Raw genomic sequence first — 18064 nt, 5'->3', positions numbered from 1 at the left:
TTTCGGTCGTACGAGGGTATGATAAGCTCTTTCTTTGACGACTGATGGACATGTTTTGAGGTTCCTTTTGATGAATTCAAGCGTTTGAGATTTATTCTGCCTTTGCGACCAGTGTAGATCATGATCAGCCTGCGCATCCGTGCAGCCTGATCATGACCTGCACTGTTCGCAATTCAGTAAGAACCTTTTTGGTATGCACCCCTTTTAATAGGTAATGGTACTGTCCAAATTGAAAGATGGACAAGTTCATTATAGAAATTTAGCAGGGAAAGGGTTAACAATCTGCAGCTGCAAACACAAACACAACAGTCATGGTCGCTTGTCTAAAGTGAAAACATTGTAAAAACATCTTAGGAAATCATTTGGTTGTTTTATGTACACCCAGAAAATAATGATATAAAACATCTATCCCTGTCTTTAGTATTCGGCAGTTAACAAATACAAAAGGCTATAAGTTCAATACTCATACGGACACACAAGGGAAAAACACAATATAACACATTCTGACCAGATAACAAATGACCATTTATATCTGTATCATCTCTTTGTTATTAAAATAAAGTTTGTTGCCTATCTCCGCTGAAGATGAAATGACTTCATATGCCTACATCTAGTAACATTGTTTACATACAAAAAGTTCTAGTGGTTAGCAATTTCTTTGGCTTAAAAATATAACTGATGCTTAATTTTATTCAATTCTGTGGAAAATTTATACAAGACCACCACAGATCTTTTTGTATAGTGATAACACAGCCACACTGACAGCTGTAATAAAACACTAGTTCTGTCTCCCGCATGTAGTGCGGGGAGACATATTTAGTGCTGTCCGTCAGTATGTCCACGCAATTCCTCCGACACCACTTGGCGGATTTACACCAAACTCATGATCATTACCAAGCCTAGTTGTGCATATCGTATGTTATTGGATGGATTTGCACCAAACCTCACAGGAATGAGCAGTGCAAAGCCTCATTGTGGATATTGACGACAGTTTCTGGTTCGGTGATTTCGGTGGAGATATGGCCCTTGATTTGTTGGGGTTTTTTTACCTTGTTCAGGGAGATATTACACCAAACTTCACAAAAGTTTGCCAAGCCCAGTTGTGCATATCGTCAACATGTCCAGGTTCAGTGTTTTTCAACAGAGTTATGGCCCTTGACTCATCAACTTTTATGATGTTTTAGCTACTTCTTATATAGTAGGACGATTTCCACCAAACCTTAGGTGATCAGTGCAGTTTTATTATGCATATCATCGGCATGTTCCGCTTCAGTGATTTTCAGCAGAGTTACGGCCCTTGATTTGTCATATTTTACAGTGTTTACACTACTTGCTGTATACAATTAGGCTGAATTTACCAAACCTCACAAGTGATTAGGGTGAAGCATAGTTGTGCATGTTATCGTCATGTTATGATTAAATGATTTCAGTGGAGTCATGACACTTGATTTGTCAAATTCTTTGATCTGTACTTTTTTCTCTTATACCACTGGTTGGAATTCCGCCAAACCTCACAGGAGTTATCACTGCTGAGTCTGTCATTAGCTAGTCATAGCTAATGTTGATTCGTTATGCCATACCTACAGTAAATAAAATTTGTATTGTGTGTATTATATTGCCAAACACAGTTCTGTATATCATTGGAATGTTATGGTTCAGTGATTTTCCCTGGAGCAATGGCTCTTAATTTGCGGCATTTTATGATTTTTGCATGGTAAATGGTGGGAGACATACGTTTTTCGTGAAAAAAAACACCTCTAGTCATCTCTGTTTTTGTAAATAATTTATTTTTCCTGTTGTGTTTTATAAATAGTACAATGGACACAACAGGTGTAATTATATATGAACATAATTGCATTAAAACAAATATATAGCCTCACATACAATCTTTTACAATTACATGCAATCTTTAGTAAAAGTAACAACAATATATGCACTATGATGCTGATGAAATTATCATTAAATGTTACTGTCTGAAGAACAGAACTAAAATTTCAGGACATACAAAAGCTGAAAATTGTAACCCTGGTAGCAGGTTGTACGAGTGTTTCACTGTCTCTATGTAAAAGCAATTAAAGCAATAATGTTTTAATAATATTCAATATCTAAAGTTTCTGGAAAGACTTTCTAGATCTTTTATTGTATGCTTATTAAACTCACTTGTTTGAGCTCTATGTAAATACTTGTAAAAATTTAACTGTTTCTCACCATAACCTACAAAGTATAAAGTGAAGTTAAAAAAACTTGTATTCTAAATAAAGAGGTATTAGAACTTTAATAAACATCAAAAAATAATATTTCGCTGCACATTTATTGAGTATTTGTCATTTATTATGTTAGTTTCAGCTAATTTACTTTTAATAGGTCAAATGAGAAGCTTAACCATCTTGTGACTGTCTCTGAAAAAAACATTACCACTGTCCAGTATTAACCTCCGTGTCAAGCTAGAACCCATTACCTCTGGAAATGCGCACCCCCTACCCACTTTTTCCATATGACACAATGGTAATTCATCCAAATATTATCAAATCAGTCAAAGCTAATTCAACTGAAAGAAACCTTAAATCTGGCCAGTAGGAGATGTATAGGGATGTAAGAATAAAAAATCTAAAGTGAGATGCAATTTCATTACCAGTCACAATCTCTTAATAAAGCCTGAATTGCAAATCTGACTTAATGGTTGTTTTATGAGGAATGAACTAAAAAATTTAACTCTGTGTAGGAAATGTTCAACCGAGAAGAAAAAGAGGGCACCTACATATGGGCCTGAAGTATATTGTAAACATGAATAAATATCAGGAGATGCATCTTAGACTAAAATAAGGAAATGTCTTTATCTTTTGAATTCAAACATCATCAGCTTGAAAAGTAACCTGAACAGGATTGTTTACTTCTCATGTTGATAATGTATAACTGCATTATCATAGTTTCAAATTCATGTATACAATCCCACTGGTGCAATAACATTTTTTCTATACGTTTTTACTTAGTTTAACTCTATGTTTTTTTACATGTAACGTTTTAAAATATTACACTAAATCTTGAAGATTACATCTAGTAACTTTTCTGTTTGCCTATCCGTTCACATTGTGTGAACTTATATATTTGAATACCAAGCTCAACCATCAAATTTTCAAGGATGAAAGCAAAAGAAGTCTATCAGCTCTTCGATTTATGTGCACTTTCACATATTTTCTTTTGACATCTAACAATGGTAAATTTCATTCACTGCATCTTTTAACAAAACTACTTCAAACAAATTATCTTAACATAATGGAATGGCTTTGTCTGAAATAAAACAAAAAAAAATCTTGAACAAAACAGTTCACAAACACACACTGACTCTTACCACATTTTCAATGTGAGAGTTAATGATAGGGAATAATATTTGAGCCGCACCATGAGAAAACCAACATAGCGGCTTTGCGACCAGCATGGATCTAGACCAGCCTGCACATCCGCGCAGTCTGGTCAGGATCCATGCTGTTTGCTAACAGTTTCTCTAATGGCAATAGGCTTTGAAAGCGAACAGCATGGATCCTGACCAGACTGCGTGGATGCGCAGGCTGGTCTGGATCCATGCTGGTCGCAAAGCCACTATGTTGGTTTTCTCATGGTGTGGCTCATTTTTTTTTTATACAGGCACACTTGTCAGAATCAATAGCACAAATATTTTAGCAGATTAACAACAATTTTAACAGAATAGTAAAAATGTGGGCATGGAACAATATGGCAGCATACAGAAATATTACTGGTTACACATTGTTTGAAGTTTCAGTTAATATTTTACAGCTGATATTGAAAACAAATTTTGCCACTTTAAAACATTAATCTAAATCTATTTTTGTGACAACAAACCTTCTTACAGCAATGACTATTTAAATGTTCACCTTATTACACAATCCTATACTAACTCTTAACTTTAGGCAAAGAGAATTTCTCTGAAAGCTTCATAGCAGCTGAGTAAGTTACAAGTCAAGTAAATACTGGGTAATAATGTACCAAGGATATCTGTTTCAGTGCAAGACCAAGATATTTGAATCTATATTGAAAACTTTTTTTTTTCACTTGTCTTTTCCATTGCTTCCAGGCAATTTCATCCTTTTGTAGTTATGTATTAGTGGGATACTTTTCTTTATGAAATTCTTTTGTTACATTCAACATTTCACTAAAAAAATATGTAATCAAATATTACTGGGTATATAAGAAATGCTTTTGACACTTGCTACTTGTTTTAACAACTCTACAACGCCAATCAAAGACTTCAGATTCAAAACTAGTTTATCTTTTGGTCACAAAAACACTTAAAAGGTTTTTCCTCCTTCATATGCAGTTTGTTAAATTAGAAAACTGTCTATGCCCTTCAGATCATAACCATTAAATCATAGTTATTAATTAAGCAATTTAATCCATATTTAACACAAATTTTTCATGACTAACTTGTTCTTACATAAACCAATTTGAGCATGACAGATCAGCAAAACAGCATGAATGTCACATTGCCCACATTATGCTTACACTATTTATTTATTGACATAAACAATACAAATGTTAGACAATGAGCGAACCAATTCAACATTAAGTGAATTATACATAATACCATTGATATAGCGACAGAAAGTTATAAACATTTTTAGATTGTTATTACAAAATAAGCCTATCACCATAGTATTTGTCTCTAGTATTACAACTTCTACTTTGTCTAGCATTTGGAAACTAGTTTTTCAACCATCATAATACAATGTATAATCCAATATTCTGCAATGAACATATTTTGTTTTTACCTTATAAAATATTTTGACTCTTAACATCTCTTATTCAACATAATCTATATAATCTACATTACCCAATCTTCAGCAGTTCAGAACCATTGAGAAGTAGGAACTGCAAAAACAGCAAAAACTTCCTACTTGCTATTGTAAAAAAGTATAAGGTCATTTGTTCCCCTTCCCACTCCAAAACAATGGCAGCTCTAAAATATTTAATCTTTTGAAGGAACAAGAACTTCTTGATGACATATGATCCAAGGTCTTTACAGTTTTACATAATCCAAAGAAACATACATAATACTAGTGTCATAATGAATTAATGACAAGCAAAACATAATGAAGTATTCTGGTAATGTACATACATGATGTATTTGAGTCCGGTCACTGAAGCAATGTCTTATGAGAAGGATGTACAAAAACACTGTTAACAATAGTTTTTCAATCAGGATATTTTAAAGAAAACAAGCTGTTTTATACACTATATTCACTAGAATAGCATATCAAGCATTTCAGTATTCTATTTCCCATTTAAAGCACATAAACAGTTAAAATCTTTCATCAAAACTACCATAACATGTCACCCTTTCTCAAGTCTTTGGAAAAACAAGTACTGTTACAAGAACAGTAAGTAAGTCGCCTTCAAGTTCGCTTTTTATCACAGTAACTACATGACAAGTCATCCGTAGTACACCAGTCTCTTACCAGTTTAACTGGCTAAACAGTTAACTTTCACCTGAACAGGAAATCCTACACAGGAAACTGGGCATATCAGTCCATCAAGAGCCATAAAAGCAGTTCATTATGCCCTGGTCAGGACTCTCTTCCAAGTTGAAAACAGGTGTACCAGTCCATCAAAAATATTAACAGGAAAACCAGTCTGTTGTCTCCTGTACAGGAAAGTGGAGATGCTGAAAACAGGCAAACCAGTCCATCAGAATCTTCAACAAGCAACAAGTCCATGTGTAGTCAGTTGTTCTCCTTTGCACAAGTCATGAGCTGGATAAAAGCTGCACACAGCTTCACAACAAGTATTCATAAATTCCATTAAATTCAAGAATAACACATTTTATTTTCTTATATAACTTAAAATATGATCACCGCTATTGCCAAAGTTCTGAAGGGAAATTGTTCACTTCACCCATTTCAGTCACTGAGTTACCATTCTGTGTGTAAGATAGTTTTAGACGCATCCTTATAGATTGCTGAAAAATAAATCAACTGGTTTAGTTGTCAAAAGAAAAATTATCCTCTAAAATTGAAAACACGTAAGCAACACCCATAACAGAGGTAAAATGAAAGCAAATTAGACTTGTACAAATGTTACAATTTTTTTTTAAAGAACTACTTTTTTTAAAAAAAGAATTTCACATGATCAACCTTAACCTGAAATAATTTATCGACTTTTTAAACCAACTCAGTCATATAAGCTAAAACTTGTCACAAAAGTGCAATCCTAAAATGGAATTTTCACTATTTTTTTTTACTGATACCTTACACAATGCAGCATTTGCACCTAGATATTAAAACTTAATGTTAAAGAATTAGCAGTGAATACCTTCTGTGGATTATTTATTTTGATGACTTGTGTTACAGTTCCGCTATTGAGAGGGGGTAAAATATTACCAGACGGAGACTGTAACTGAAGCTGGAATGACTGAAATGTAAAACAAAATATTTTTAATTCCACAATCATATATCTTTTTTATTACTATTGTAACAAGAGCTCGTCGAACACGAAATGCCCTTGATGCATTCAGTAATTGCACATGGAACAGAAATTATATGCTCACTGTAAACAAAAGTTCTACCATTCTGGTTTAATCTGACCTTGACCTTTAACCTATTAACCTAACGAGATTACAGAGTGATCTTGGCACCATCCACTGAGCCATTTTTGAATGTTTCAAATTTCAAGACTAGCTCAAGGTCAAAGTCAATGTCAAATTTCAATTCGGTACAAAACAATGTGTATGTGGTCCAAATTTGAAAGCTGTGGCATGCGGTCCAAATTTGAAGCCTGTAGCTTCAGAAATGTGAAAGTAGGTCACTATGTCAATCTCAAGAGCAAAGTTCATTTCGGTACACAAAACTATGCATGTGGTTCAATTTTGAAGGCTGTAGCTTGAGAAATGTTAAAGTAGGTCACTAGGTCAAAATCAAGGTCAAATTTTATTTCGGAACACAAAACTATGCAAGTGGTCCAAATTTGAAGCCTGTACCTTAAAAATGTGAAAGTAGGTCACTAGGTCAATCTCAAGATCAAAGTTCATTTCAGTACACAAAACTATGCTTGTGGTCCAAATTTGAAGGCTGTAGCTTGAGAAATGTGAAAGTAGGTCACTAGGTCAAAATCAAGGTCAAATTTTATTTTCGAACAAAAAACTATGCATGTGGTCCAAATTTGAAGCCTGTACCTTCAAAAATGTGAAAGTAGGTCACTAGGTCAATAACAAGGTCAAAGTTTTTTTTTCGGTGCACAAACCTATGCAAGTGGTCCAAATTTGAAGGCTGTAGCTACAGAAATGTGAAAGTAGGTCACTAGGTCAAGATCAAGGTCAACTCATGTCAAGGTTCATCTTGCCACTCAAAACTATACATGTGGTCCAAATTTGAATGATGTAAGTTATGGACATGAAGGTTCTAAGTTTTTCCCCTATATAAGTCTATATGAACCTTATGACCCCTGGGATGGGGCCATATCTGACCCTAGAGGGATAATTTGAACAAACTTGGCAGAGAACCACTAAATGATGCTACATTCCAAAATATCAAAGCCATAGTCTTTGTGGTTTGGACAAGAAGACTTTCAAAGTTTTTCCCTATATAAGTCTATGTAAACCATGTGACCCCCAGGGCGGAGCCATATTTGACCCTAGGGGAATAATTTGAATAATCTTAGTAGAGGACCACTAGATGATGTCATATACAAAATATCAAAGCCCTAGGCCCTGTGATTTGGACAAGAGCTTTTTCAAAGTTTTTTCCTATATAAGACTATATATATAAACCATGTGACCCCAGGGGTGGGGCCATATCTGACCCCAGGGAAATAATCTGAACAATCTTGGTAAAGGACCACTAGATTTTGCTACATACCAAATATCAAAGCCCTAGGCCCTATGGTTTTGGACAAGAAGATCAGAAACCGTTTTAACTGTTCCTGGCCAATGTGACCTTGACCTTTGACCTAATGACCTCAAAATCAATAGGGGTCATCTGCTGGTCATGGCCAACCTAACTATCAATTTTCCTGACACTAGGCCCAAGCATTCTAGAGTTATTGCCTGGAAACCATTTTACAGTTCCTGGTCACTGTGACCTTGACCTTTGACATATTGACTCAAAATCAATAGGGGTCATCTGCTGGTCATGACCAACCTCCCTATCAAATTTCCTGACCCTATGCCTAAGCGTTCTTGAGTTACCATCCGGAAACCGTTTTACTGTTCAGGGTCACTTTGACCTTGACCTTTAACATACTGACCTCAATTTCAATAAGGGTCATCTGCTGGTCATTACCAACCTCCCTATCAACTTTCATGATCCTAGGCCCAAGTGTTTTTGAGTTATCATCTGGAAACCGTTTTACTATTCAGGGTCACTGTGACCTTGACCTTTGACATACTGACCTCAAAATCAATAGGGGTAATCTGCTGGTGATGACCAACCTCCCTATCAACTTTCATGATCCTAGGCCCAAGCGTTCTTGAGTTATCATCCGGAAACGGATTGGTCTACATTCCTACCGACCGACCTACCGACCGACATCTGCAAAACAATATACTCCTCCTTCTTCGAAGGGGGGCATAATAAAATAACAAGATGTGTCATCTGAACACTGGTACACCTTACTAACTATAAACTAACAATGGATCCTAACTCCAATAATGGCATTTTTATATATGTGCATGAATAAGGACTTTATTAGACACTATTTCCAGGACAGACTGAACTAGCAAACAAGAGGACCATGATGGTCCTGAATCACTCACCTCTTCCCACATGACCCAGTTGATAAACATTCAGACCAACTTTCATACAGATCCCATGAAAAATATGGCCTCTAGAGAGGTCACAACGTTTTTTCATTATTTGACCTACTGACCTACTTTTTGAAGGCACGTGACCCACTTTCACACTTGACCTAGATATCATCAAGATGAAATTCTGACCAATTTTCATGAAGATCCATTCATAAATATGGCCTCTAGAGATGTCACAAGGTTTTTCTATTTTTAGACCTACTGACCTAGTTTTTGACCGCACATGACCCTGTTTCGAACTTGACCTAGATATCATCAAGATGAACATTCAGACCAACTTTCATACATATCCCATAAAAAATATGGCCTTAGAGAGGTCACAAGGTTTTTCTATTATTTGACCTACTGACCTTGTTTTTGAAGGCACGTGACCCATTTTCTAACATGACCTATATATCATCAAGATGAACATTCAGACCAACTTTCATGAAGAGCCCGTGAAAAATATAGCCTCTAGAGAGGTCACAAGGTTTTTCTATTATTTGACCTACTGACCTAGTTTTTGAAGGCACATGACCCTGTTTCGAACTTGACCTAGATATCATCAAGGTGAACATTCTGACCAATTTTCATGAAGAACTCATGAAATGTATGGCCTCTAGAGAGGTCACAAGGTTTTTCTATTTTTAGACCTACTGACCTAGTTTTTGATGGCACGTGACCCAGTTTCGAACTTGACCTTAATATCATCAAGATGAACAATCAGACAAACTTTCATACAGATCCCATGAAAAATATGGCCTTTAGAGAGGTCACAAGGTTTTTCTATTATCTGACCTACTGACCTAGTTTCTGATGGCATGTGACCCAGTTTCGAACTTGATCTAGATATCATCAAGGTGAACGTTCTGACCAATTTTCATGAAGATCTTGTGAAATATATGGCCTCTAGAGAGGTCACAAGGTTTTTCTATTTTTAGACCTACTGACCTAGTTTTTGACCGCACATGACCCTGTTTCGAACTTGACCTAGATATCATCAAGATGAACATTCAGACCAACTTTCATACAGATCCCATAAAAAATATGGCCTTTAGAGAGGTCACAAGGTTTTTCTATTATTTGACCTACTGACCTAGTTTTTGAAGGCACGTGACCCATTTTCTAACTTGACCTATATATCATCAAGATGAACATTCAGACCAACTTTCATGAAGAGCCCGTGAAAAATATAGCCTCTAGAGAGGTCACAAGGTTTTTCTATTATTTGACCTACTGACCTAGTTTTTGAAGGCACGTGACCCTGTTTCGAACTTGACCTAGATATCATCAAGGTGAACATTCTGACCAATTTTCATGAAGAACTCATGAAATGTATGGCCTCTAGAGAGGTCACAAGGTTTTTCTATTTTTAGACCTACTGACCTAGTTTTTGACGGCACGTGACCCAGTTTCGAACTTGACCTTAATATCATCAAGATGAACAATCAGACAAACTTTCATACAGATCCCATGAAAAATATGGCCTTTTGAGAGGTCACAAGCTTTTTCTATTATCTGACCTACTGACCTAGTTTCTGATGGCATGTGACCCAGTTTCAAACTTGATCTAGATATCATCAAGGTGAACGTTCTGACCAATTTTCATGAAGATCTTGTGAAATATATGGCCTCTAGAGAGGTCACAAGGTTTTTCTATTTTTAGAACTACTGACCTAGTTTTAGATAGCACGTGACCCAGTTTCGAACATGACCTAGATATCATCAAGGTGAACATTCTGACCAATTTTCATGAAGATCTTGTGAAATTTTTGGCCTCTAGAGAGGTCACAAGGTTTTTCTATTTTTAGACCTACTGACCTAGTTTTTGATGACATGTGACCCAGTTTCGAACTTGACCTAGATATCATCAAGATGAACATTCTGACCAACTTTCATAAAGATCCCACAAAAAATGTGACCTCTAGAGATGTCACAAGGAAAAGTTTACGCATGGACGCACACACGCACGGACGACGGACGCTGCGTGATCACAAAAGCTCACCTTGTCACTATGTGACAAGGTGAGCTAATAAGCTATTTATAGTAACGTAAAAGGGAAGTAACTAAACAAGAGGACCATGATGGTCCTGAATCGCTCACCTGTTCCCACATTACCCAGTTTTGAGTATGACGTCGTTTTTTCTATTATTTGACATAGTGACCTAGTTTTTGAGCTCATGTGACCCAGTTTTGAACTTGACCTAGATATTATCAAGATAAAAATTCTGACCAATTTTCATGAAGATCTATTGAAAAATATGGTCTCTAGAGAGGTCACAAGGTTTTTCTATTATTTGAACTACTGACCTAGTTTTCGAAGGTACGTGACCCAGTCTTGAAACTGACCTAGATATCATCAAGGTGAACATTCAGATCAATTTTCATGAAGATCCATTGAAAAATATGGCCTCTAGAGAGGTAAAAAGATTTTTCTAATTTTAGACCTACTGACCTAGTTTTTGACCGCAGCTGACCCAGTTTCAAACCTGCCCTAGATATCAAGATGAACATTCAGACAAACTTTCATACAGATCCCATGAACAGTATGGCCTCTAGAGAGGTCACAAGGTTTTTTTATTATCTGACCTACTGACCTAGTTTTTTAGGCACGTGACCCAGTTTCAAACTTGACCTAGATATCATCAAGGTGAACATTCTAACCAATTTTCATGAAGATCCATTCAAGGGTATGGCCTCTAGAGAGGTCACAAGGTTTTAATATTTTAAGACCTACTGACCTAGTTTTTGATCACAGTTGACCCAGTTTCAAACTTGACCTATATATCATCAAGATAAACATTCAGACCAACTTTCATACAGATCCCATGAAAAATATGGCCTCTAGAGAGGTCACGTTTTTTCATTATTTGACCTACTGACCTACTTTTATAAGACACGTGACCCACTTTCGAACTTAACCTAGATATCATCAAGATGAACATTCTGACCAATTTTTATGGAGATCCATTCACAAGAATGGCCTCTAGAGAGGTCACAAGGTTTTTCTATTTTTAGACCTACTGACCTAGTTTTTGACCGCACATGACCCTGTTTCGAACTTGATCTAGATATCATCAAGATGAACATTCAGACCAACTTTCATACAGATCCTCTGAAAAATATGGCTTCTATAGAGGTGACAAGGTTTTTCTATTATTTGACCTACTGACCTAGTTTTTGAGAGCACGTGACCCACTTTCGAACATAACCTAGATATCATCAAGATGAACATTCAGACCAACATTCATACAGATCCCATGAAAAATATGGCCTCTAGAGAGGTCACAAGGTTTTTCTATTATTTAACCTACTGACCTTGTTTTTGAAGGCACGTGACCCACTTTCGAACTTGACCTAGATATCATCAAGGTGAACATTCTGACCAATTTTCATGAAGATCTCATGAAATATATGGCCTCTAGAGAGTTCATGAGGTTTTTCTATTTTTAGACCTACTGACCTAGTTTTTGACCGCACGTGATCCTGTTTCGAACTTGACCTAGATATCATCAAGCTGAACATTCTGACTAATTTTTATGAAGATCCATTCACAAGTATGGCCTCTAGAGAGGTCACAAGGTTTTTCTATTTTTAGACCTAATGACCTAGTTTTTGACCGCACATGACCCAATTTAAAACTTGACCTAGATATCATCAAGATGAACATTCAGACCAACTTTCATACAGATCCCATGAAAAATATGGCCTTCAGAGAGGTCACAAGGTTTTTCTATTATTTGACCTACTGACCTAGTTTTTGAAGCCACGTGACCCAGTTTCAAATTTGACCTAGATATCATCAAGGTGAACATTCTGACCAACTTTCATGAAGATCTTGTGAAATATATGGCCTCTAGAGAGGTTACAAGGTTTTCTATTTTTAGATCTACTGACCTAGTTTTTGAAGGCACGTGACCCAGTTTCGAACTTGACCTAGATATCATCAAGGGGAACATTCTGACCAATTTTCATAAAGATCCCATGAAAACTGTGACCTCTAGAGTGGTCACAAGCAAAAGTTTACGCACGCAAGGACGGACGGACGCTGCGCGATCACAAAAGCTCACCTTGTCACTTTGTGACAGGTGAGCTAAAAATGATCACTTTTCATGTCAAACTTAACCCTTAGCCTGCTTGCAGCAATTGATTCTGCCTTTGCGACCAGTGCAGACCAAGATCAGCCTGCACGGATCATGGTCTGCATTGTTCGCCATTCAGTCAGTATCTTTTTGGTAAGCACACCTTCTAACAGTTAATAGTACTGTCCAAATTGAAAGATGGACAAGCTCATAATAGAAATTTAGCAGGATAAGAGTTTACTGCTAAGAAACAGCATACTGACTCCAAAGAGTTCTCTTCAATTTTGTTTCTTTTAAGGAAATTCAAACTTCTTTTCTGCAGCAGTAAAAGTGCATACACACCTTTGGAACTGCAGCTTGAAACACAAAGTCAGACATCTGTGTAGGTGACGTGTTAGATGCTTTCACGTTGATAATGCTAACTGTGGGGGAATCATTTTCCCTCTCACACCGGAACTCTATCAATAACCCATTTTTGTTATATGCTACAATAGGAGCTGAAACTGAAAGTATAAACATTTAAAGGTGAGTCATTTGTAGGTACAAGTATAATAAAAGAAAATAAGCCCAAAAAATGTTTGATTCTATTCTACGAATAGGGGAGAACAAATTATTGAATTAACAAAACATGTATTTAAATGCTTTTGCTATTATTTAAAGAATATAAAATGTATATGCATGGAAAATCAAATTATACTATATGTTTTATTATAAACTATATAATTCAAGCAGTAACAATTTTGTCACAAATGAAATTCCCAAATACTATTCAACAGGAGGGGGCCTACATGGCCGAGTGGTTAAAGTCGCTGACTTTAAAATTACTTTCCCTCCACTGATGTAGGTTCAAACCGCAATTGTGGCATAGAATTCTCCATGTGAGGAAGCTGGCAAGCTGGCTAACTGAAGGTCAGTGATTCTACCCTTGAGCCTACCCATTATGAAATAATGCTTGGAGGGGCACCTGAGGAGGGCGTCATCCTCCACCATGAAAAGTTGTCAAGTTGCCATATGACCTATAACTGTTTCGGTGTGACGTTAATCCCAACAAAAAACTATTTAGCAGTAAACTTTCCTGATTACCATTTGAGTTGCCATTCATCAGATTGTTGGATACAGGGGAGCCAAGCATATCACCCATCAGGTTATCTACCCCTGGTGCAGCATTTGTTATTCCTGAAAAAGAACCAAAGATGAAATATTCGGTACATGATTTCATTTTAAAAGATAATGTGAACAAATTGGCTTTATATTCTTCCCAGAGATTTCCCTCAGCTGATTTTTTTTCACTTGTATATAAAATGAAGAATAATTTATACAGATACATTTCATTTTAAAAATTCAAAACAAGACACAAATGTTGTCACTGTCTGCTATTCTAGACAATATACCATGTGTTATTTTCCTGAAATAAAGACATCTTCAAATTTTCCACAAAGAAAATGACTAAGTGAACATCCCAAAATTCAGATAAAAAAACCTTGAAGACTAACAACAAGAAACAATGCCAGTAAACCTAAATCAAGAGCTGTCAGAGGAAACAGCCTGCTAGACTATTTTTATACTTGACAGTGAAACTACAGTATCATTGCTGTGATTAAAACCCCAAATGGGAATGATTATATGGGACAGCAGTTTAAACACAAGTCAAATCTATTTAGCAATAACTGAGATAGCGTAAAAGTTCATCGAAACATTAACCAGAGTTATGGTCCTTTTATCATATGATGCTGATGGTGATGTGGAACAAACATTTAAGACTGAATCAAATCCATTTAGTAATAACAAGGATAAACAACAAGAGCTGTCAGTTGACAGCGTGCTCGACTATTCTCAGTGCTTGATAGTATAATATAAGCTATTAGTAAAACTTTAACATTACAACAAGCATATTCTAAGTCGAAAAGGGGCCATAATTCAGTCAAAATGCTTGATAGAGTTGTCTGCTCCACTTTACAGAATGGGGTTATGATGGTAAACAAGTATGCAAAATATGAAAGCAATATCTCAATGGACTTTGAAAATATTTTGGGTGGTATGCAAACTTTAACATTACAATAAGCATATTCTAAGTTGAAAAGGGGCCATAATTTAGTCAAAATGCTTGATAGAGTTGTCTGCTCCTGTTTACAGAATGGGGTCATGATGGTAAACAAGTATGCAAAATATGAAAGCAATATCTCAATGGACTTTGAAAATATTTGGGGTGGTACGGAAACTAACATCTGTGTGACGTTCATGCTAATGCTCACACTAACGCCGGGGCGAGTAGGATAGCTCCCCTATTCTTCGAATAGTCGAGCTAAAATTGTTTTCATCTTATATGTTTTATAAATACCAAATAAAATGTAGACCATCAATCAAATATATTTCACCACTTACCTGGAGCAGAAGATATTGTAGCTACATCATCTAGTAGTGAGAGTAAATCTACTGGTTCTTGTTTCATTGGCTGTACAGGAGGCTGGGTAGGTATAACGGGACTTGAACCAACATCTAACAAATCTAGTATATTCTGGCTCTGTAATTTACAAACAAAAAATATCTGCATCAGTAATGTGATACAAGTCCCATGCTAAAAGTTCACTTAAGTTGATCTTTGTGAATGTAGAAATGTCTGTAGGCTGAGAAATCGTTTTCACTTAAGGAAAGTATCTGTTTAACTACTTCTACAACAGGTCATGAGCATACATATATTGCCTATTTTGAAAAAAATTCTGAATGTAAGTTCAAAGTACCCAGATTTTGTGATAAAACACACAACAGAGGATGTTCATTGTGCACTGCAATCATCTGGAGTCAACAGAGAAGTATTGCAATCATTTGGTGTCAACAAGCAGGTATTGCAATCATTTGGTGTCAATAGGGGCATATAGCAATCATTTGGTGTCCTAGATTTATTCTATATTATCTGAATAAATGACCATTAACTATTCCTTCCACTTTATCTAACATCAACAACGTACCTCAGTTTGAGTAGAAGTTGGTGCTTTGATATTTTCTATGTTATTCCTTTCTACAGTTGCTGTGTTCAGCAAAGATTCCCCAGATTCTTCACCATCAATTGCATCTTTCGTTCTGTTAATTTCCATTAAAGGCATTTGTTCTAACAAAGCAGATCTGAAATTTTAAATTCATATCTTATCTTTATTTCACACATGACACTCCCTTGGCCTATCACAAATGTCAAACTTTACTGACATTGCCAATATAAATGGAGAAAAGGCTTCATTTTTTTACGTAAAATATATGGTTTCTTTGAAAACTATTAACAACTATTCCATCAGATTATAAAAACCTGAAAAACAAAGCACTAAATCTGATATATCTATTACAAATTTTCTGATAGTTCCCCGACTTACCTCATATGGTCATATTTTCTAAATATAGATGTGTATTCCACAGCTCTCTGTTGCAACTCTACCTGAGTACTGCTGCTATACCGAGATGTTATATCCAGTATTGAACTAGAAACAAAAAGACACCAAAATACAGTTTGTTAAATGACTAGTAAAAGCATAGACATACACACAAAATAAAATTTCAGTTAGCTAAACACTATTTGCAAAAACAAAATAACAATAGTTCACAGAGTAACTCTTGGCATACCAAGCCCCATTTCCCTTTATAAGATTTTCTTCTGAAAAATAAACACTCCATGAAATATTTTCTGAAAACTTAAGATGGAACTAGATGTGGGCTCACTGGACACTGAAGCCCTCACTACTGTCACTGTATGGCTATGTTTTACTTGCTGACAATGCAAGACTTAAGTAAAATATTACGCTAGGCTAGTGGCGTGAGTCATCAGTGGGTAGTGTATGGATCAAATACTAAGAAGTTAAGTCCTTCATAGAACTCCAGGTGCACAACTTCAAAAGATGAACAACTTAGTTTCAAGACTCTAAGTCAAAAACTTTTTCATATACAAGCAGCACTAACTTTAAGGCTCTTTATGCACACTTTTTACTGTCAATGGCCACAACTCTGGTCTAACTTTGAGAAATCCAAAACAAAACCGCAGGTGCATAACTTCACATGCTGAATAACAATCCAATTTGGGTGGACATATGGATAAGATTAAATCTAAGAGGCACAAAATGCTGACAATTTCACCAGGTACTAAAAGCAATATTGACAGGGTAAGGAAGTGTGTCACTTACTCCCTTGTGACTGAGAACCGTGTACTAAGTTTCATCAATGCAGTAATACAGTATTCCTTTGTGACTGAAGTGGAATTGTTGTTCTCTAAACCTTTCTGTAAGACTTTCACTACATCCTCTTCTTTTACCTGTAGAAAATAGAACACAATGTACAGTAATACCAAGAACTATCATAACAAATTGACTTTAAAACAAGAGCTGCTAAAGGGCAGCAATGCTCGACTATTCAAAAGCCTCATCACTAAAACAAAATAAAATTTATATAAGCTTAGACATAAACAAATACAAAGGGGCCAACAAATTTCAGTCATAGAACATTCCCCTCTTTGACGTTTAACGGGAACAACAGTATCAGGTCCTGTCTATCACACAGCATTATCAGGAAGTGTCTACTGAAAACTACTTACAGGCCCTAAGTCATCCTCTTCTGATGGAGGAAGTAACAACTGCTCCCCATATTCACCAACACACCATGATGCGACCTGACACAGAGGTTGCTGAGAGTTGTCCTCCTTCATCAGGAAGAACAGTTGACGAACAGTGTACGAGTGTAACTGGTTTGCGCTAGCTATCAGCTGTATCACTATCGACACAATGTCATTGTGAACATAATTACCAGCCTATAAATACATATATACAAAAGGAAATTATTCATAAATCAAACAACCTCATCATAAATTCAAAATAAATGGTCAATTTACTAAACACAATCATGGAATTATTACATAAACAAAGATTTTTTTGGCAATTAATGTTCATAAGCATGATGGAATTAGTAGAAGTCATTAAGTAATTAATGAAAACATGTATGTACAAGAAACATTCTACATGTATTATGTGAAAGTTTGGTTTTCAAAAATAATTTGCTAAATGATTAATATTGAATTTTATTAACTATTTTCTTTAACAGAGTAAATGAAGCTTAGCACAAACAATCTCCACTTATCACACAGGAGGTCAGCCATTTATAGTGACCCTAGTGGATCAATTTGGTTATAGAAAACTAGTTTTTTATAGAGATCAATGCC

At 35.9% G+C, this 18064-nt stretch overlaps 1 protein-coding gene across 8 annotated transcripts in view; it reads right to left on the bottom strand.

Moving 5' to 3' along the window:
* Positions 1-1766: 1766 nt before the first annotated feature.
* Positions 1767-18064, bottom strand: part of LOC123549419 (AP-1 complex subunit gamma-1-like) — a 51982-nt gene continuing 35684 nt past the window's right edge. For all 8 annotated transcript variants that reach the window (XM_053545389.1, XM_053545391.1, XM_053545387.1 and 5 more), the window contains exons 14-22: positions 17444-17656; positions 17037-17164; positions 16236-16340; positions 15840-15993; positions 15256-15394; positions 13957-14049; positions 13216-13376; positions 6325-6423; positions 1767-5971 (exon numbers count right to left, since the gene is read on the bottom strand). In XM_053545389.1, coding sequence (XP_053401364.1) covers positions 5870-5971; positions 6325-6423; positions 13216-13376; positions 13957-14049; positions 15256-15394; positions 15840-15993; positions 16236-16340; positions 17037-17164; positions 17444-17656 — 1194 coding nt within the window. In that variant the 3' untranslated portion in view covers positions 1767-5869. The remainder of the gene's footprint in view (positions 5972-6324; positions 6424-13215; positions 13377-13956; positions 14050-15255; positions 15395-15839; positions 15994-16235; positions 16341-17036; positions 17165-17443; positions 17657-18064) is intronic.

The sequence above is a fragment of the Mercenaria mercenaria genome, chromosome 6, assembly GCF_021730395.1.
Source record: "Mercenaria mercenaria strain notata chromosome 6, MADL_Memer_1, whole genome shotgun sequence".
In the NCBI taxonomy this organism is placed as follows: domain Eukaryota; kingdom Metazoa; phylum Mollusca; class Bivalvia; order Venerida; family Veneridae; genus Mercenaria; species Mercenaria mercenaria.
This window is presented reverse-complemented; position numbering and strand designations above follow the sequence as displayed.